Genomic DNA, 22,873 nt, shown 5'->3' with positions numbered 1-22,873 from the left:
ATGTATGTACGTGTTTGTCCCCCCAACATCAATTGATAACCGATGCTGGTGTGCTTACGTCCCCGTAACTTAGCGATTCAGCAAAAGAGACCGATAGAATAAGTACTAGGCTTCCAAAGAATAAGTCCTGGGGTCGAGTTGCTCGACTAAAGGCGGTGCTCAGTCAAAAGCATGGCCACAGTTAAAAGTCTGAAACAAGTAAAAGAGTACAATATGATGTATGAATATCAGGGAACATGTCTGGTAAGTTCACCGTCATCAATTTACCATTTTTTTTTTTTTCAATAAAATAATTTTTAACTATTAACAATGAGATTCTATGGATATATTTTCTTGGTAAACTTTCCTCACAGTGAACTTTCTTCACAGTGAATTAATGGCAGTGAACTTGCCTGTAATCATCAAGGAAATATGACTTGTGGGTCACATGTGATACATAGGACAGGCAAATGGTTAAGCTATGTGAAAGTAGTTCTTCAGATCCAGTGAGTGAAAATGCAGTAATACTGCTATGTAGCATCAAGTTTGAGTTTCTTCTTTATCATTTCAACATCAGCTTTTCTATGCTTGCATGAGTCAGAAAGAGTTTATTGGGGTCGATTATCTCTGGCCCCTCCTGTTACCAATCCTCACTTGTTTTCAAGGAAAGGAATATGTCCTCAAGGCCAAATATGTTCTTGCAAGGTGTTGGAAATGAATGACACTGCATATATGACAGTGACACTTATTTACAAATACCATGTGATGACAAGACAAGGAAACTTCAACATATACATTTTGTTCAGGCTGAATTTGACAGTTTGCATAAGAGGAAGAGGAAACATATCCCATCCAAATATCAATTAGATAATGGCAGGGAGATAACAGTTTACGCAAAATCGTTACCCTCAGCTCCCATCATGGCCCCAGCTGGTGCATGTGTTCCTCACCGTGTCTCTAGAAAGGTCTTTGAATACTCTCTTGATCTTGGCCACCAGCTCAGCCTTGGAGTTACAGGCAGAGTGGTTGGTGTCTTTTTCAAATGCGCCTCACACAAAGTAATCTATGGGATTACAATTAGGGGAATGGGGAAGCCTGAAATTGGAGCTGCTGAAGTGGTAGAAATTCTTTGACAGTCACTTCTGACTCTTTCCAGTGGTATGGCAAGGAACCAAATCTTGCTGCCATTCATACATCCTTCCAATCAGGAATTGACCATAGTCTCCAGCAGTCTCACATAACCATCTGAATTGAGCCTATGGCTTTGTTCAAAGATGTGGCGATGTATCTTGGCATATGGTTGCAGTCAGAATGCTGGTTACAGCTTAATAGTCTCTGTTGCAGCTGTCCATATCATGTCTTACAGCCTTTACAGTGTTCACAAAGCATTAAGCATCAGTCATGATGTTGGCATTTTGATACCTGGCGCTTATCATCATGATACAGGTAACTCTTTTCCAGTATTCAGATGGCTTCCAGTCTCCCATGTCAGCTAACCTTTTCTAATCAACAACTAACTTTTATGTTCTCCAATGCCATTGACTGTTCAATACAGCAAAGCTGTTCTTGAAAAAAAGGAGACATAAAATATTGTCAAGTTCAGCTCGAAAACTCTGCCTACAGACACATACATACAGTGACAAACAGATAGACAGTTTCCATCTACTAAATCTACTCACAAGGCTTTGGTTAGTCCGAGGCTGTAGCAGAAGACACTTACCCAAGGTGTCGTTCAGTAGAACTGAACTCAAAACCATGAAGTTGGGAAGCAAGCTTCTTAACTATACAGCCACACTTGCACCCTCAAATAATTAAAACATGCTTTTTAGAATTTAATCTTCAGCAAAATAGGGGTAGGAGTGGCTGCGTCATAAGTAGCTTGCTTACCAACCACATGGTTCTGGGTTCAGTCCCACAGCATGGCACTTTGGGCAAGTGTCTTCTACTATAGCCTTGGGCCAACCAAAGCCTTGTGAGTGGATTTGGTAGACGGAAACTGAAAGAAGCCCGTCGTATATATATATATATATATATATATATATATGTATATGTGTGTGTGTGTATGTGTGTGTGTGTATGTTTGTGTGTCTGTGTTTGTCCCCCCAACATTGCTTGACAACCGATGCTGGTGTGTTTACGTCCCCGTAACTTAGCGGTTCGATAAAAGAGTAAAAATAGAATTTTTAAAAAATATCTTATTAGTGATGAAGTGGGTGTTACATAGCAACTTGGCAATCAAGTGTGTTATCAGGTTAAAGTTGTTATAGTGTTATCAGGTTGTAGCCTCTAAAGAAACATGACTGCAGTTCTCTAGGCTTTCGGCCTCTAAAAACAACCTCTTCCTTCTTTCATTTTATCAGCAAAAATAGATTTGAATTTTTATCAGTTGCTAAGATATGATTTGCCTGTTCTGTTTCCTTTAGAGACTACATGCAAATGACAAATAAGGAAACAAAAAGATGCAAGAGTGGATTTGGGAGGAGAAAACTGAAAGAAGCCTTGTGTGTGTGTGTGTTCTTGTGTTTGTGTTTGTCTCCCTCCACCATTTGACAGCCAGTGTTAGTTTGTTTACATCCCCATAATTTAGTGATTTGGTAAAAGAGACCAACAGAATAAGTATCAGGCTCAAAAAATATGTACTGAGGTTGGTCTGTTCAAGTAAATCCTTGCAAGGCAGTGCCCTAACTTAGTTGCAATCCAATGACTGGAACAAGTAACGATAAAAGACAGAGGCACACACACAATTCATACACACAGTTAAATGTATGAACCACATCTACTCAGTATATCAACTAATTAAACGACTTAGCATTTTCACAAAATATATAGTGAAAGTATCATAGGTCAGCCAGCTAAATGACCTGTCAGTATTTCAATAAAATTCAGACATAATGAAAGTACTGGGAGGTTGGACAGAGATACAGAGACACAATTCTTACTATATGAGTTGATAATGGAAAAGTAGTCAAGTTCACCAAAAATGTATGTATATATATATATGTGTGTGTTTGTGTATACATGTGACTGATGAAGCCAATCACTGGGATGCTATTCTAAATACTCTGGTAGTCAGTAAATGTAATTAGTCTTTAGCCTCCATCACAAAGACAATAGCTGTAGTGTTGAGATGTATCCTGTCCTTGGTAGGGTGAAATGAGGATTTTCTTTGTCTGCTTTGTCTTCACAGTCCTATAACTGTATCCTGCAGTATTGTTTGGCAAACATGTGTTGGGATACATGTCCATATAAGTGAACTTTCATCATTTCACTGAAGTAAGAAGTTGTCCTTTGCATGTCAGCCTATTTGATAACTAGCAGGCAGACTAAGTTTTGCTTTGTGTATGAAATGTAGAGGAGCCTTCTCAAGCACTTGCACTTGAACTACTAAGTTCTATGTATATTCTGTATCCGCTGTGAATGTCCAGTTTTTCCAACCCATAAAAAAAAAAAAGATGACGTCATTGGGGACTGGTTCAGTTTGAGATTTGTTGAAAACTAATAGAAATGCTTAACTATATGATGCTCAGCTTCATCATAGGCCAGATCTTAGTGACCAGTAGTTTTTATCCATTCAACATGACATTTGTTACTGTATTGTGATTGTGGCTGTCAATCAGAATCTTATTCTTTTCTGGATCGAATTTCAATCCATACGTTCTTGACACTCTTTCCAGTCTGATGCCGAGTTCTGCTTTGCTGCCCCATCTCCCCCCCCCCCTCAGATTGATATCTCCAATAAAACACTAGTTAAGAGAGGGCTGTTCTCCAATGGAAGTGGGGGGTATGGAAGTCAAGTAGTGTCTCTAGGATGATGTTTTCTATGGAGATGCTAAAAAACACGAGATAGGATACAGCCTTGATGAACTGCATTATGTAATACAGTTATGAATACAGTGTCTAAAAAAAAAACAGAAAAAACGAAATGGGCACAACAAAAATATCTTTGTATGTCTGCTAGATCAGGGCTCACCTTCGAATAAAGAATAACCAGACGTAATATACATTATGTACTGGATACATTACATAATTTACAAGTTACACTATATATTCTCTAGATACTCTGTCACACTAAGAACAACACATTAGCATTCAATAATAGTCACTTGTGCGTAAAGTCTGGCTCAGGAACTTCTAGCATCTCTTCCCTACTCCACTCGCCTTGACTTCACCAAAACAAAATGTGTTGCTACTGAATGACCTACAAAGAATTTGTTGCCAACTAAGTTAGTGCAGAACTTCCCCTCCTCTTTCCTCATTAATGTCTAACATGCTTTTCTTCCACATGACTTAACTACGAAAAAAAAAAGTGTTGTTACAGAACGACCTGTATGTATAAAGAATTTGTAGTCAGTGGAGTGAACAGAGCCTACTCTATTTTCCCATACAGTTCTGCTTTGCCGTCTCACATTAGATTATGTGTAATCTGAACTGGTACACGGTGTATTACTATATGTCAGACACGAACCGACGCCTGCTAGGTAACAGGGATGCATCACATGCGAAGTTCCACTCGCTCAAGTTTGTCTAATACCCAACAAACCTCTAAGTCGATCATATACACAAAATGATATTTGCAAAAGCAGTCTAACACATCAAATCGCTTTCTGCTATGTGGTTAAGACTTTAGAACGGGTTTTACTCCTGCTTTATTAGCATAGAACAGCGTTTGTCAAAGCAGGTTCCGTGAAAAAATAGTTCTGAGGTTTTGTGATATAAACTGTCTTTTAATAAAATTTAATAAAAATCTATTTTAGGAAATAAATACCTTTCCCCAATTTCAAAATAATATGTTATTATATAAACTAATTCTCTATTTAAAACAACCTTTGTTTAATTAAATAACTTCTTAAAATAGGGTGGTAGAGATTGTCCGTAAGATATAGTTAAGGGTTTTGCAATTTTAGAAAAATCACGTATGAAATTCGCACCAAAATAAATTTGGTGACCATTCGTATAGGGCATTGTGCACAACATTCTCTGAGAAACTTTTCTGGAAATTTTCCAAGGCACTACCTGTTTACCTATATTATAAAATATTATAGACAAATAATTCAGATAACTATTTTTATTCTTCAGACACCAATACAGCTCTTCTCTCCGTCGAAGGGTTCCGCGCGAAACATTAGACCTCTCTTTTTCATTACTTCATTATATTTTCGACTTTGCCTTTCACCTTTTCGGGCACAGGAATCGATGTAATTGATTATCCTCCTCCCCCAAATTTCAGGCCTTGTGCCGATAGTAGAAAGTATTATGGCGGAGGTAAAGAATACGCACACCACCCGTTTCCGGCGTAACCCTTACCCTACCCCAAACACCGGGTGTGATTACTCTTTAACCTTCGCCATTATTATTATTATACACTAGTGATGCCCTTTAGCACATTACATGTTCTCTGAACAAATTTATATAACTTACAGCTACAGATATAACCACTTGGCAAAGATTCTCGTGCAAAAACAAAAAAGAAAAGAAAAATGATAGCGCACAGACGCAAAAAAAAAAAAAGTCGGTGCACGTCGCACAGAAAAGTCAAAACCGTTTTAAATCAGAAAAAAAAGTCGAAACTATTGTTTACCTTACTTTATTAACGAGACTTGTATAGTAAAAAATATAACGTTTTACAACACACCTAAGTATTAGAGCGAATTTTCAAAAGCCTTAAATAATATCATTAAAACTCCATAGCACACCTTGACACTACTGCAGCGAGCCGTCTGAGAACCACAGCTACATTATATAAATCAGATATTATAAAGAAAATTTACTGCATATTACATAACATACAGTAGATATATAATATAAATTTTAGACGCGCAATGTGTACAAAACGAAGAAGAATAGGTGGGTGGGTAAAACACAACCTGGAAGACTTTGAACGTAAGTATGTCGGATTAAGACTGAAGTTTGGCTAAACGACGAAAGTATGTAATAATAACTTAGTGAGTTAGGTGTACTAACATGAAATGGGGCGTGTCTGCTAAGGGAATTAACTCTATGCAGACGACGTCACTTCTCAGCGTACACGCCACTAACAGTAACATATATACATACATATATGTGTGTATGTATACGCATATAACGTTCATACAGGTCGATGTAATCATAAACTGTAGACATAGTCTGAACACTCCTAGTATAACGGCGCAGTCAGCTTCATCTCGAAGAACAGACTTTCAACTCTAGTTACTTTACGAACACTGCAATCATTTCAGCTCAAACAACTCCGTTCCGGTAAATACTACTTCGTTTTTTCATCACCATCGTCATTATATATTATTATTATTGTTGTTGTTGTTGTTTACCTGTACTGTTCCCAATGTTTTTTTTGTTTTGAATCCTTAGTGGTTAATAAAGAAAACTGTCATTATTATTATTATTATTATTACTACTACTATTTGATCTGAGTTCAAATTCCGCTGAGGTCGACTTTTCAACCTTTCAGAGTCGATCAAATAAAGGTTCAATTGAGCGCTGGGGATCGATGTTAATCGACGAGCTCCTCCTACCAAATCCCTGGCTTTGTGCCTATAGTAGAAAGAATTACTTATTTGAAAAGGGACAGCTGGGCGAAGGTGCTCATGTCAGCAGTGAGGGCGATCGTAGTTGGTTTTCCACGGTCGCCCCTCACTGCTGACACGAGGGGGTTTACACGTGAAACCCTCGGAGGTTTCCCCGATCCCCACCTTTTGAGGACTTGTTTCTTTGTTTTGAATTTTTCTGTTTTTGTTATTTTCTTCGTTTACAATTTCTTATATATATATATATATAATTGCTACACTGTATCGTCCAGTACAGTTCCCGATATTTTGTCACCCTCGTGGCTAATAGCGAATGCACTATTGTAACTACTACTACATTTGTTTGGATGGAACTCCATCTTCCACTCATTCCACGGGAAAAAAAACACACACACACTGAAAGCACGATAGAAGAAAAAAAAAATGATAATCTACTTCTTGAATTTTTCAGAACGTCTTATGAACTCCAACTGACTTATTTCAATATTTTTCTTTTTGTAACGACACAAACTTGTTTTCAGTAACAAACTATTCTTTCATGTATTGAATCATTTTTTTTTTTCCAGTTGTTGCTGACTTTGTTCTTCTCTCTCTCTCTGTCTCTCTCCACACACATGTATATTTATCATTCTTATTCAAGAATGTTGTTGACAGTGACTTCGAACTTTCAGCCAGCTAAGCTTTCGTCGGACTTACGTAAAAATAATAAATTTGTTTATTTGTATGTATATGTATGTATGTATGTATGTATGTAATGTACATATGTATGTATGTAATGTACATATGTATGTATGTAATGTATATATGTATGTACGTATGTATGTATATGCATGTATGTATATGTACAAACACATGTCCGTGTTTGTGTTTGTGTGTATATATATATATATATATATATATATATATATACACACACATACATACACTCACATCCAACAAATTTGGACAAAATAAAAACAATATTTTTAATGGATTTTACATTTTGTTTTGATAAATTAGGTTATAATTTTAGTTAAGATCTTCGATAGTTAATTAAAAATTCACTAAAGCTTTCATAGGATTGGAGCTCTATACAATACAGTGTATGTGTGGGTGTGTATTTATGTAAGTATTGCACCATCCAAGCACCCGATTGTGAAAATGGGATGGTGGTAATTTTATATAAATGTTGTTGGTATATTTCTCAAGTTTTGCAGTCTTGAGGTATTATTCACATAAAAAATTAGTTTCTGAAGACGTCTGAAACTATAGACAATCATTTTTTTTTTTCTGAACTTCTCGGATATATAGATACAGATATCAATCGGCTACTTTATGTGATAAATCGGTTGTCCGATTAAACTCCTGAGAAACAGTCTTAATTCAGACAAAATGAAACATTTAGGCAGATGGTAAAAAAAAATCCGTTGAGTAAATATGGTACGCAGTACACGTTAAAGAGTATGTTTATTCGGCCATTGATGGACACGGTGGTTAGGATTCTCTGTATTTGTCGAGATTTTTCCAAAGTAAATTTTATCCCACACTTCAAAATAATAGGACGAAGAGAAGCCTTAAAAAAATAATGAATCCTTTTCGTAATTTTTCAAGTTATACTATTCTATATTTTGAAATACATGTAATACGCATTTTTAGAGGGGGGAAAATTCGTAATACACCCATGCCCCCTTCGTTGGACTTTTCACGATTAAAATGAAGTTATAAATATTTACAAACACACACATACATTCTAAATTTTACAGTTTGCCTAAAAAGAAAAGAAAAAGAAAACAATGTCCCATCTAAAAACAAAAATATTTTAAACAATCAAAACATATCGATTCGATTATGGCTGGGAAATAACAATTTACTCAGAGTAGCCACCCTCGGCTTCAAGATGGTCCTGGAACTTTGATGCATATATTCCTCACTGTATCCATCGAAAGATCTTCAAAAAAGGTCACCAGCTTGACCTTGGTGTTGCAGGCAAAGCAGTTGGTGTCCTCCTCAACTGTGCCCCACACATAGTAAACTATAGGATTACAACTGGGGGAATTAGAAGGCCCCAAATTGGAGCTGGTGAAGTAGTAGAAATTTACTAACAACCACTTCTGACCCTTTCACTAGGGTTTGCACAACTCTTTCTTGGTTGGACATAGACATTATCTTAACAGCTCAAAAATCTCACCTGTCTTTTAACAACAAATGCTGGTCTTCAAATTCATCCCTCATCCGCTTTGATATCTCTGTGGGCTCCTCCAATATTGCCCGATTTACCAACCTAGCAGGTCTTTTTCTACTACTAAATTAATGAGCACCTTTCTTTTTGCAGCCATGAGAACATCAAGGCTAGCCATTGAGTTTATCTAGAAAGCCCTTCACAAGCTCTTCAAGAACTATAGCCTCTGTATCTCCTTTGAAAACAACACTAAAGTACCCTGTTTCTTAGATGTTACTCTTGGCTTAGAATACATTAACATCCATTCTAATTGCCCTAGGTCTGTTTTAAATAGCATAGTTAAAGGAATTTCCATTAGGATTCATCAGTGAAATTTGAACTCTGAACATAAAGATGGATGAAATTCCACTAAGCATTTTGTCCAATGCAGTAACAATCCTACCAGCTTGCTCTTTTATATGTTTCCATAATATTCCTTTCTGTTATAGGCACAAGATCTGAACATTTTTGGGAAGGGTGCTAATTGATTATATTGACCTTAGTGCTTGACTAGTACTTATTTTATCGACCCCCAAAAGGATGAAAGACAAAGTTGATTTTAGCAGAATTTGAACTCAGAACATAAATCCAGAAAAAATGCTTTCCGATCCGCTAATGATTCTGTCAGCTCATTGCTTTATATATCTGTATAATACTGGTTTCTACTTTTGGCACAAGGCAATTTTGAGGGAGTGGGTAAGTTGTTTACATCGACCCCAGTAATCAACTGGTACTTATTTTATCAACCATGAAAGGATGAAAAGCAGAGTTGTTCTCGGCGGAATTTATACTTAGAACATAAAGATGGACAAAATGCTGTTAAACATTTTGCTTGGCATGCTAATGTTTCTGCCAGTTCACTGTCTTATATGTCTGTATAATATTGGTTTCAAATTTTGACACAAGGCCACCAGTACTCAGCTGGTACTTATTTTATCAACCCTTAAAGGATGAAAGGCAACTGAACTTTGATGGAATTTGAACTTAGAATGTAAAGAAGGATGAAATATTGCTAAGCATTTTGCCCAACGTGCTAACAATTCTACCAGTTTACAATTCTATGTTTGTATAATATTTGTTTCTAATTTTGGCACAAAGTCAGTAATTTTGTGGAGGGGTAAATCAATTACATCAACCCCAGTGCTCAACTGGTACTTATTTTACCAACCATGAAAGGATGAAAGGCAAAATCGACTTTAATAGAATTGAATTCAATACATGAAGATGCATGAAATGCTGTTATGTTAAAGATTCTGCCTGCTCGTTGCCTTATGTTCATATAAGATTGGTATAAGGCTAGCTAGTAATTTCAGGGGAGGGAGTAAGTCAATTACATCGACTCCCAATACTCCACTGGTGCTGCTTGTTTTATTGACCCCCCACCCACCCACCAAAGGATGAATGACAAAGTCAATTTGAACTGAGAACATAAAGACAGACAAAACGCTGCTTTGCATTTAGCCTAGCATGCTAAAGATTTTGCTAGCTTGCCTCCTCGTGTTTGTATAATATTGCAAGTGAAAAACAAACAAAAAAAGAAAGATCTACATAGTGTACCCATCAAAGTCATCAGCAAGCTAATATTTAATCTTCAACTTCGGACTATGAACAGGTTCTTGTCATGATTGATTTTGCTCTGTTTATTCACTAAAACTGAAAAATCTAACACTTAGTTTGTTGTTTCGGTATGTATTAATATACAGACCCTGCCTGTATGTATTGTGTGAGTGTGTATGTGTACTTCATGAGTGTATAATTATTATACATATTGTGTTTGTGTATCTTCGACGCCATGTTATATTCTATATAAGCTTTCCAGTAAGAGTATGTCTCAGTGTACACTTCTTCTCTACTCTGTTACCTGGATTACTAGATATAGCTGTCTAATCTGTGTCAAACCTCATCCTGCAATCTTAAGAAAATATTAACTAGCTCTCTTTGTACAATGTAGGACACTTATTTGTTGAAGCATGAATTCCATGCATACCTCTGTTTACATCTCTGTAACTTAGTGATTCAGCAAAAGAAACCAATAGAATAAGTACCAGGCTTACAAAGAATAAGCCCTGGGGTCGATTTGTTGGACTAAAGGCAGTGCTCCAGCATGGTCACAATCAAATGACTGAAAACAAGCAAAAGAATATATATATTATTCTTTTATTTGTTTCAGTCATTTGACTGTGGTCATGCTGGAGCACTGCCCTTAGTCAAACAAATCGACCCCAGGACTTATGATCACAAAGCAGATCTTTCTATTTTCAGCTTGTCTAAAGAAGGAAAAGAGGTCATTGTACACATTCACACACACACTCACTCACACATATACACACACTGAGTAGTGACTTAATAGAATTTAATAGAAGAAAAAATACATATTGGTCATGGTTGGAGTGTCCCTGGTCCAGTTATGTAAACTAGGAGGTATGCAACATCTCTGGCGCCAAGCTCTATCAGCCTTTGCCTTTCCCTTGGATAACTTCGGTGGCGTGGAGAGAGGAGGCTGGTATGCATGGGTGACTGCTGGTCTTCCATAAAAGCAATCCTAGGTGAGGCGACTCTCCACCCAGACTTGTACCCTGGAGGGGAACCTCTTAGGTGCACCCATGATCATTCGTGACCGACAGAATCAAGTTATATATATGTCGTCGTCATTTAACGTCCGCTTTCCATGCTAGCATGGGTTGGACGATTTGACTGAGGACTGGTGAAACTGGATGGCAACACCAGGCTCCAATCCAATTTGGCAGAGTTTCTACAGCTGGATGCCCTTCCTAACGCCAACCACTCCGAGAGTGTAGTGGGTGCTTTTACGTGTCACCCGCACGAAAACGGCCACGCTCGAAATGGTGTCTTTTATGTGCCACCCGCACAAGAGCCAGTCCAGGGGCACTGGCAACGATCCCTGGACTGGATATATATATATATATATATATATATATCTATATATTCTTTCTTTTCTTAAATACATGCTAGCATGCTTGAACGAACTATGTGGACAGCTGACTGATCTCACAGCCATCCTATATATATATATGACGGGCTTCTTTCAGTTTCTGTCTCTACCAAATCCACTCGCAAGGCTTTGGTCAGCCCGCGGCTGTTGTAGAAAACACTCACCCAAGGTGCCATGCAGTGTGACTGAACACAGAACCATGTGATTGGGAAGCAAACTTCTTACCACACAACCACACTGTTTATGTTAGTCAGACTGGTATCCCCATCTTTGATTATTGATTTCACTACATTTTGGTTGTTGTTCGATCCACCTTCTGTGAGTGTCTTGTATTGAACTCGATTGCTGTATCAGAATTTCAAACCCAACCCTTTATTTGATCCACAGGAGGTACACTTTTCTCTTTCAGCTCTCTGCTTTTCGTGACATTGTTTTGCTTCAGATGAAAAAAATTTTTAAAATCAATTGAAACAAAAGAAATGTTATGAAACATAGAGAGCAGAATAAGAACAGTGTTTGAAATTCTGATACAAGTTCAACACAAAACGCCTGAAGAAGGCTGGTGTGCACATGGCTCCAGGTTCAGTCCCACTGCGTGGCATCTTGGGGAAGTGTCTTCTACCATAGCCTCGGACCGACCAAAGCCTTGTGAGTGGATTTGGTAGACGGAAACTGAAAGAAGCCCATCATATACATACATACATATATATGCGTGTGTTTTTGTTTTTGTGTTTGTCCCCTATCATCGCTTGACAACCAGTGTTAGTGCGTTTACATCCCCGCCCGTAAACTTAGCAGTTTGGCAAAAGGCTTTGATAAAATAAGTGCCCAGCTTAACAGAAATGATAATAATTACCGAGTCGGTTCATTCAACAAAAATTTCTTCAAGGCAGTGCTCCAACATGGCCGCAGTCGAATGACTGAAACAAGTAAAAGATTAAAGAAACTCGCTCACACACACACACTCACACACGCACGCGGTATTACATACACTCACATGCTCTCGCTTTGCTACCACCATCCTCACACTCACACTCACCATTGAGTCAAAAATAGAAGCTCAAGACATATTAAGGCCATCAGTGTTAGTCAACATCGACAAGAGATGCTTGGATCACAAGTGTAGCTTCGTTGTCATTGTTGAAGTAACAGTCACGAATTGTACTAGTTGTATTGTTATTGTTGATGTAGTGTATAATTGTTACTATTGTAGCTGTTGTTTCTACCATGTCAACTGCTGCCATTGTATAGTGTAAGAGTTGTTATTATAGTAGTAGTAGTAGTAGTAGCAGTAAGAATAGTAATTATTGTTGCTGCTACTACTACTACTACTGGTGCTATTGCCGTTACTCATGACAGTTCAAACAGCCACAGTTGTTTGTATTATTGCTGTAGTAGTAGTTAGTAGTAGTGGTGGTGGTGGTAGTAGTAATTGTTCGTGCTTTGTTGTTGTAATTATTGTTGCTTTCACAACTACTGCTACAAAGAGAAAAAAAAAACTAAAAAGAATAGAAACAATGCTTTCTATTTTTGCCACAAAGCCATAAAAATTTTATCAACTCCCCCACCACCACCACCACCATCGCCCAACTTCAATATGATGAAAGACAAAGTCAACTCTCCAAGGATTTTGAATTCATTATGTCAGCATGTTGGTTGAGTTATTAGAGCGTCGGACAAAATGCTTTGTGGTATTTGTTTTGACTCTGCTCTCCGAGTTCAAATCCCACAAAAGTCGACTTTGCCTTTCATCCTTTCAGCTGCTATGACAGATCACATAGTTGTTAGTAGGTACCATACTGTAATACACCACTTGGTTATTAGTTGATACTACACTGTGGCAGACCATCTGGCTGCTTGTGGGTACCACGCTGGCAGACAACATGGTTGTTATTAGGTACCATACTATGGCAGACCATGTGGCTGCTACTAGGTACCACACTGTGACACACTGCTTGGTGGTTAGTTGATACTACACTGTGGTAGACCAACTGGCTGCTAGTGGGTACCACACTGTGACAGACCACCTGGCTACTAGTAGGTACCATGTTGTGTCAGACCACCCAGCTGCTAGTAGGTACAACGCAATGACAAACCACATGGCTGCTATTAGGTATCACATTGTGGGAGACCATGTGACTGCTAGTAGGTACCATACTGTGGTAGACAACATGGCTGCTTGTAGGTACCACATTGTGGCAGACCATGTGGCTGCTAGTTGGTACCACATTGTGGCAGAGCTGGTAGGTACCACACTGTGGCAGACCACTTGGATGCTAGTAGGTACCATACTGTGGCAGACCATGTTACTGCTAAGTAGTTACTGCACTGTGGGAGACCATGTGGCTGCTAGTAGGTACCATATTGGCAGACAACATGGCTGCTCTTAGGTACCACATTGTGACAGACCATGTTGTCACCAGTAGGTACAACACTGTGGCAGACCAATTAGCTGCTGGCAGGTACCACAGTGTGGAAGACCATTTGTTGCTTATAAGGTCCACACCATGGCAGACTACCTGGCTGCTAGTAGGTACCACACTGTGGCAGACCACCTGACTACCTATAAGAACTACACAGTAACAATGTTCGGAACTATAGGCAGTGGCAGCAGCAGCTGTGTGTTTTGTAGATTTGCCTTGGAGTGTTAAATTGCCCTTCCATCTTGATCATCTATGGTTAGTGTTAAATTGCCCTTCCATCTTGATCATCTATGGTTAGTGTTAAATTGCCCTTCCATCTTGATCATCTATGGTTAGTGTTAAATTGCCCTTCCATCTTGATCATCTATGGTTAGTGTTAAATTGCCCTTCCATCTTGATCATCTATGGTTAGTGTTAAATTGCCCTTCCATCTTGATCATCTATGGTTAGTGTTAAATTGCCCTTCCATCTTGATCATCTATGGTTAGTGTTAAATTGCCCTTCCATCTTGATCATCTATGGTTCTACAATAAACCAATGATAAGTTCTGACCCTATTGATTATTGCCATGATTGGGCTGATCAGTGAACCATTACTAATAGACACAGCAAGTTGGCTAGGCAGTAGATTGTTGCTAGGTGACAGGAGATACAATAAGTTAGCATGTATGAACTGATACAACCCAGCAGGAAAACGGGGGTGGGTGGGGGAGTTAGCAGTGGTGGTGGAGGAGACTGCTTATGTGTATCCATGTGTAGCGATGTATGTATATATTTTATCTCTTACTTGTTTCAGTCATTAGACTGTGGCCATGCTGGGGCACTGCCTTGAGGTATTTTTAGTATTTAGTGCTTAGTATTATTTTTCTTTTTAAGCTTGGTACTTTCTATTGGTCTCTTTTGCTGAACAACTAAGTTATGGGGATGTAAACACACCAACACCAGTTGTCAAGTGGTGATGGGGCATGTTCTCGTTTCTCATTTTGTTGACTTTTTTTTATGTCCTGTACCCATATATGCATGTATATATACATATATATGTAGGTATGTACATATATGTATGTATGTATACACACACACAAAGAATGGGGGTTTAGTTCACAGGTGATCTAAACGATTAGGTACACTAGGTGAGTGTTGTAAGGGATTACTAGGGCTCCAAGGTTATAGCCAAGACAGTAGTTATGGAGCCATTGCAGATTTCCAATGCAGTGGATATATAATTGTTAAAGATGACAACAGACATTAAGGCAAGGCAAACATCTCAAGTTGTATACAATATTATTATTGGAAAAAATTCAAAGTCTTACAGCTGTTTCTGGGATGTCTCTGGGTATGGGATATTCCATCATCAGAGACAAATAGGGAAAATAAGAATGGTATATATTAATGAGATGACGACATAGAGGAAGAGGGTAAAAGAATAAGGAGTTGGAGAGAAATAAGAAACACAGACACGGATACAGACTCACTCATACACATATGATGGGCTTCTTTCAATCTCCATCAACTAAATCCACTCGCAAAGCTTTGGTTAGCCTGAGGCTAGAGTAGAAGACACTTGCCCAAGATGCTATGCAATGGGACTGAACCCAGAACCATGTGATTAGTAAACAAGCATCTTACCAGCCACGCCTGTAACTATATTGTATGAGATTATACTATGTAGGTCAGTCATGGGAAAACTTCAGCCCTCCTGATGATGAGTCATGTCTATTGTAGCTTCCTCCTCAACACAGTTTGCTCATGCCTGATATAGAGTGTATGTATATTGTATATGACCACATTGTAGAGTATATCTATATTATTTTTTTTTTATGTTCCCTTTAAAAGCCTAGCTAGGCTCATGGGCCCGGTTTCTATGGCATATGTGTTTCCCCCAGCTGAATGGGACGCCAGTCCATCGCAGCATTACTCAAGAAACAGGAAGAAAGAGTGAGAGAAAATTGGGGTGAAAGAGTACAACAGGGGTCGCCACCACCCCCTGCCGGAGCCTTGTGCAGTTTTAGGTGTTTCCGCTCAATAAACACACACAACACCTGGTCTGGGAATCGAAACTGTGATCTTCCGACCGCGAGTCCGCTGTCCTGACCACTGGGATATTGTGCCTCCATATCTATACTATACATGACTATATTGTAGAGTATATTTATATTATGGAGGGGGCGCGCTAAGCAGTGATAAATGAAATTGGAATGTTTTTTATCAGTTCAAATGTGCTTGATGCAAGTTATATCTATATTGTACATGACAATGTTCTAGAATATGACAATATTGGAGAGTATATATGTATTATGCATGACATTATTGGAGAATATATCTATATTATACATGGCAATATTGGAGAGTATATTTGTATTATACATGACAATATTGGAGAGTATTAGGGCAGCGAGCTGGCAGAATCGTTAGCATGCCGGGTGAAATGCCTAGCATTATTTCATCTGCCGTTACATTCTGAGTTCAAATTCTGCCGAGGTCGACTTTGCCTTTCATCCTTTCAGGGTCGATTAAATAACTACCAGTTATGCACTGGGGTCAGTGTAATCGACTTAATCCCTTTGTCTGTCATTGTTAGTCTCCTCTATGTTTAGCCCCCTTTGGGCAATAAAGAAATAAATATTGTAGAGTATATCTATATGATAGATGACAATATTGTATGTTTAATGGCTAAGGGGGTCCATCTGAGTGAAATAGGAATCAAAGGGATCCATAAGTTAAAAATGGTTGAGAACTACTGGTTCCATGCTCTTGTGATCCTTACCTGGACATCCTTTTCTGTCAGTGCTAAAGTTCATTTTAGCCATCATCACTTAGCCCATGTTGGAGCATTTCTGTTGTACCAATTCACTTTACTTCCTTTCAATAATTAATGTGAACTATGATTAAAAACTATTTGAAGAGAAATAACTTTCAATGTTTGCCATTCCACAACTGACCAAACTAATGAAGAATATTGCAATGTTTGCTGTAGTGTATTTTTATGTTTTTATATCTTTAGGTTCATTTTGAAAAATTTGCTAGGATCTGACTTTGTCCTTTATTCACAAATCTTAACCCAAGAATTGCTGTCCATCATCATCATCATCATCATCATCATCATCATCGTCGTCGTCATCATTATCACCATCATCATCATTTGATGTTCACTTTTCCATGCTATTTGTTGAAGGAGATTTTCTATGGCTGGATGCCTTTCCTGTCACCAGCCCACATCTGTTTCTAAGCAAGATAATATTTTCCCATAGCTAGATATTTTTTTTTCACTCAAGACTGGAAATGCCCAACCTTGCTTGTATGATGATGATCATATACATATACATTGGAATGCCTAGATAAGGCATGCACACACACACACACACACACACACACACACACATACAACAAACTTCTTTCAGTTTCCATCTACTAAATCTACTCACAGGGCTTTGATTGGCTTCATTAATATGTAATATATATTTATGCAGGCTGACCAAAGCCTTGAGAGTGAATTTGTTAGATGAAAACTAAAAGAAGCCTAGTGTTGCTGCTGCATCACTTGTCTGATGGTTATTTATTTGGTTTGTTATTTCAGGAAACGCTTCACGTCAAGTGTGGTTATGTCTGCTGCTGAGAAAAAGGCGAAGACATCATCAACAATGGAAGATTCAATGATCAATCGTATTCCTCCATATTACTATCTTCATGTTCTTGATCAAAACACTAATGTAACTCGCGTTGTAATTGGTCCGAAAACCTACATCCGGCAAGAAAATGAGAAGTAAGTTTTACACCTCATCTTTTTTCGTTTGCTCTTTTACTTGTTTCAATCATTAGACTATGGCCATGCTGGAGCACCACCTTGTAGGTGCTCTGGCATGGCCCTGGCACTTATTTTAAGTCTGATTCTTAATTTGTCCTTCTCATTTGTTGAACTGCTCGGTTTCAAAGACATAAAGAAATCAACACTGGTTGTCAAAAAATGTAAAGACAAACACACACACACACATGCATGCACAACAGGCTTCTTTCAGTCTCTGTCTACCAGACCCATACATGAGGCTATACTTGGCCCAAGGCTATAGTAAAATCCACTTGCCCAAGGTTCCATGCAGTGGGACTGAACCCGAAACCATGTGGTTGAAACCATAAGGCTGTGAGCTGGCAGAAACGTTAGCACGCCGGGCGAAATGCCTAGCATTATTTCGTCTGCCGCTACGTTCTGAGTTCAATTTCCGCCGAGGTGGACTTTACCTTTGATCCTTTCGGGGTCGACTAAATAAGTACCAGTTACGCACTGGGGTCGATGTAATCGATATATCCGTTTGTCTGTCCTTGTTTGTCCCCTCTGTGTGTAGCCCCTTGTAGGCAATAAAGAAATATGAAACCATGTTGTTGGGAAGCAAACTTCTTACCACTCAGCCATCTATCATATATGTCACACATATCACTGCCCATACCTCCAGTATATATTATATCACACTTGATGGTTAATATCTACAGCATACATTATATGAGATCTAACTGTACATACCTCCAACACACATATCAAATTTTACTGTCCCTACCACCAGTCTACATTATATCACACTTGGCTGTTTATACCGCCAACACCCATTGGATCACATCTGACTGTCCTTACATCCACACAGATTGCCATTTTGAACTAATTCTGCTTCTGTTGCTTGTGACAAATTTTACCATTTTCCATTTTTCTCTCAGAATTGTCATGCCTCCCGTTAACATGATGACCATTCCTCCAAGGCATTTCTGCATCATTGTAAACCCGGTTAAATATGATACTGATGGCAGCATTTCCTATGACAAGTATGGCCAAGCTGAGCTGGCTCATGGCGATGAAGAAATCCGCTTCACACAAAGTCCTTTTCCTCTCTATCCCGGTGAGAAGATTAAGCAGGTAAAGAGCATCAATAAGTTAACTAAATAATTTAAATGCTATTTTCTTACTATTATAACATTGCATGCTGGTTGTTTCACCTTTGATTATATGCAAGTATGGATTTCACTTTCACATCCACAAGATTCCATGTTCAAGCCCACTGGCCTGCCTCCTCACACCAATATCTTTTTTACCATCAGTTGAGGTTGACCAATACAGTGTGCATGGAATTTAGGAGATAAAATCTTTGAATAAGCCCATACACACACACACACACACACACACACACATACATGATGGTTTTCTTTTAGTTTTACGAGGTTTTGGTTGGCCCGGGGCTATAGTAGAAGACAGTTTGGCCAAGGTGCTGTGCAGTGCAATTGAACCTGAGACTTAGTTGTGCAGCAAACTTCTTAACCGCACAACCATTTGTGTTTGGAAATCTACAAAATTACACCATACATATAGTAACAAGCAAGTCCCTTGGTCATCACTGACTCAGGTCCTAGGACTCATACAGTTGTTTACTCAGTTTCCATGGCAAATAACTGGCATTCTGTTGGTTATGACAAGGAGGGTTCCAGATGATCCAATCAACGGAACAGCTTGCTTGATAAATTAATGTGCATGTGGCTAAGCTTTCCACAGACACGTACCCTTGACATAGTTCTCAGAGAGATTCAGCATGACACATAGTGTGAAAAGGCTGGCCCTTTGAAATACAGGTACTACCCATTTTTGCTTGAGGTGAATGGACTGGAGCAATGTGAAATAAAGCGTCTTGCTCAAGGACAGAGCATGTCACCGGGAATTGAACTCATGATCCTATGAACATGAGCTGAATACCCCAACTACTAAGGCATGCGTTTTCACCCACGGCAAATAAGTAACCAAGATTACAACAGTCCTCATGAATGGGATGCCAACCCATTGCAGGGTTAATCAGTTACAGTCGAGAGGACCAGAGCAATGTGAAATCAAGTGTTTTGCTCAAAAACACAAGGCATTGCCTGGGCCAGGAATTGAAATCACAGTCTTAGAATCATGAAAGTAACACCCTAATCACTAAGCCACATGCCTCCTCCTTTTCTTTCAACAGCTAAGTAAAAAAAGCAAAAAAAAAACAACACAGTTGCAACAACAGTTACCTATACATTCAAAAGAATCGAACGTTCTTCCTAAGTAAGGTCTGGTTTATATATATTCCCTCGTGCCCCTGGATAGGATGCCAGTCCATTGCAGGGTTACCCATTTTCACCAGTGGAGTGGGCTGGAGCAATGTGAAATGAAGTGTTACACTCAAGAACAAAGCACATCACCCAGTTCAGAAACTGAAACCATGATCTTGTGATCATGAGTGCAACACCCTAACCACTAGGCCATGCGCCTTCACAATACATTTAGTAGAATTGATAAGGAGTGTATAAAGTCACGAAAGGCAGAGAAGTTATTTCTCTGTCATTTATGATTTTATACATTCCTTATTGTTTTCTCTTGTGTCATACTTTATATTCTATATGTTTTGTAGAACGATACATTAAGGAACCTTTTTTATGAGTACTACCAGATTATAGAGAGATAAAAGGTTGGGGTATGAAAGCAAAAAGAGGTGTGTATGAGGGCGTGATTATGCTGACAATGTTATATGGTGCAGAGGCGTGAGGGCTGAGAGAGGCAGAAAGGAGGCGACTGGATGTGTTTGAGATGAGTTATCTGAGGGCTGTGGTTGGTGTGACACAGATGGACAGGATGAGGAATGAGGAGGTGTGAAGCCGAGCAGGAATGAGAGTAACAACCAAATTGGATAGACAAAATGTTGAGGTGGTTTGGCCACATGGAGGGGGTGGATGATAAGGAAGGTGATGAAGGCTGAAGTGGTAGGCAGTAGAACGAGAGGCAGACCTCGCGGTTTGTGTGCATGGATGGAGTGAGGAAAGCTTTGATGGTTTGAGGTGTTGGAGTGAGAGAGGCAAGAGAGTTTATAAATGATAGGAAAACTTGGAGAGTGTTTGTGGATGGGTGAGTGAATTTTGCTGTTGCTTAAAAGGGGTATGGAACCAGCATGATGTAGCAGGGGTAAACCAGCATATGCTGTTGGGCCCCGCTGCTGATATTGGGGGTTGTGTTCTATGCCTTGACCAGAGCATAAAACGGAGCGAGCCCCTTTGAGCTGGGAAATTAATGGAATGCCTGGCGTATGTCTTGTTGTGGCTACACCCTTCTAATAAAAAAAAATGAGGAATTAGGCCTGGATATATATATATATATATATATATATATATATATATATATATATATATATATATATATATATTAAAATCTGAAATAGCACATTGTTGCTATTCAAAGTTTCAAGTTACCACCAGACATGCAAATACGATTATATCCATATCTCTCTTTTTTATCTTCCTATCAGAGCGTGACAGCCCTTCAAGTGGTGAAGACTGATTCTGGTCTCAGGTTGTTGGCAAACGTTGATTTTACTGATGAAAGCAATACGAAAAGATTGGCAGGAGATGAATGGATGTTTCTGGGACCAGGTACTATTGTTGTTTTAACTGCTAGTTAACGTTTGTTTATTTACCAATACCTTTGTTATCATTCATCACCACCACTGCCATTACCACTATAATCACCACCACTACCACCGTAACAGCCACAGTCACCACTACCACTACAATCACTACTGCCATCAGCACAACCCTTGCCACCACCATCTTCTACTGTTGCCTCAGACCAACCATATTCTTGTGAGTGGATTTGGTAGATAGAAACTAAAAGGAGCCTGTTGTATATATATGTATATATCTATTTGTGTGTATGTCTTTGTGTCTGTGTTTGTCCTCCACCACTGCTTGACAACTAGTGTTGGTGTGTTTATGTCCTTGTAACTTAGCAGTTCAGCAATAGAATAAGTGCTAGGCGTTAAAAAAAAAAAGTCCTGGGGTTGGTACCCCAGCATGGCCACAGTCAAATGACTGAAACAAATGACTACAACATAAAATTCTTGCTGGTAAGGAAAAGGTTTCCAAAATGGGTATAGAGAAATTCAGAGGCTTGCTTTGGTTCAGTTGTGGGATGTCTGTCGTGGGTACCTTTAACTTTTACTACTCAAAGGGTATTTACACATTGTTATTTTATAACTTTGTTTCAAAATCCATTCCAAAAAATAATTATTTCACGTCCTCCTGGAGTTTATATATTATTGTTTCTTTTTATTTTAATTTTTTTTTTTTTTTTTTGGTTTTTGATCTGCTTGACTACATAAACAAATACTTTCTAACATTGCCAAAATGTCTTACAGGTACCTACATACCCAGGAAAGAGGTCGCCGTCTTAACAACAGTGAATGCCAAGGTGATCCGTCCAAACCAAGCCCTCCGTTTAAGGGCACGTAGAGAGTGTGTCGATTGTAATGGTATAAAGCGAGTGACAGGGGAGGAATGGTTAGTCAAAACAACTGGTGCTTACCTACCAAGGGCCTATGAGGAAGTAGTAAAAACTATTGATGCTTATATTCTCACTGAAACGGTAAGATTTCAATTAACATCATCATAATCATTGTTTTATTTTATGGGGTGGCAATTTTAAGCAGTGATGTGTATAAATAAAAGATTGTTACCAGTTCAGTGAAGGCACATGTCTCAGTGGTTAGAGCATCGGGCTCACAATCATGAGGTAGTGAGTTCAATTCCTGGACCAGGGTCTGTGTTGTGTGTTCTTCAGCAAGACATTTTATTTCATGGTGCTTCAGTTCACTCAGCTGTAGAAATGAGTTGCGACATCACTGTTGCCAAACTGTATCAGCTTTGCCTTTCCCTTGGATAACATCGGTGGTGTGGAGAGGTGAGGCTGGTATGCATGGGCGACTGCTGGTCTTTCATAAACAACCTTACCTAGATCTGTGCATATATATATATAT

The 22,873-nt window shown here is 38.8% G+C and overlaps 1 protein-coding gene across 1 annotated transcript in view; it reads left to right on the top strand.

Moving 5' to 3' along the window:
• Positions 1–6,015: 6,015 nt before the first annotated feature.
• Positions 6,016–22,873, top strand: part of LOC106870354 (major vault protein) — a 38,090-nt gene continuing 21,232 nt past the window's right edge. The window contains exons 1-5 of the mRNA XM_014916388.2: positions 6,016–6,213; positions 17,647–17,832; positions 18,774–18,969; positions 21,368–21,491; positions 22,256–22,482. Coding sequence (XP_014771874.1) covers positions 17,672–17,832; positions 18,774–18,969; positions 21,368–21,491; positions 22,256–22,482 — 708 coding nt within the window. The 5' untranslated portion in view covers positions 6,016–6,213; positions 17,647–17,671. The remainder of the gene's footprint in view (positions 6,214–17,646; positions 17,833–18,773; positions 18,970–21,367; positions 21,492–22,255; positions 22,483–22,873) is intronic.

This window comes from Octopus bimaculoides, chromosome 26 (assembly GCF_001194135.2).
Source record: "Octopus bimaculoides isolate UCB-OBI-ISO-001 chromosome 26, ASM119413v2, whole genome shotgun sequence".
Taxonomy (NCBI): Eukaryota; Metazoa; Mollusca; class Cephalopoda; order Octopoda; family Octopodidae; genus Octopus; species Octopus bimaculoides.
This window is presented reverse-complemented; position numbering and strand designations above follow the sequence as displayed.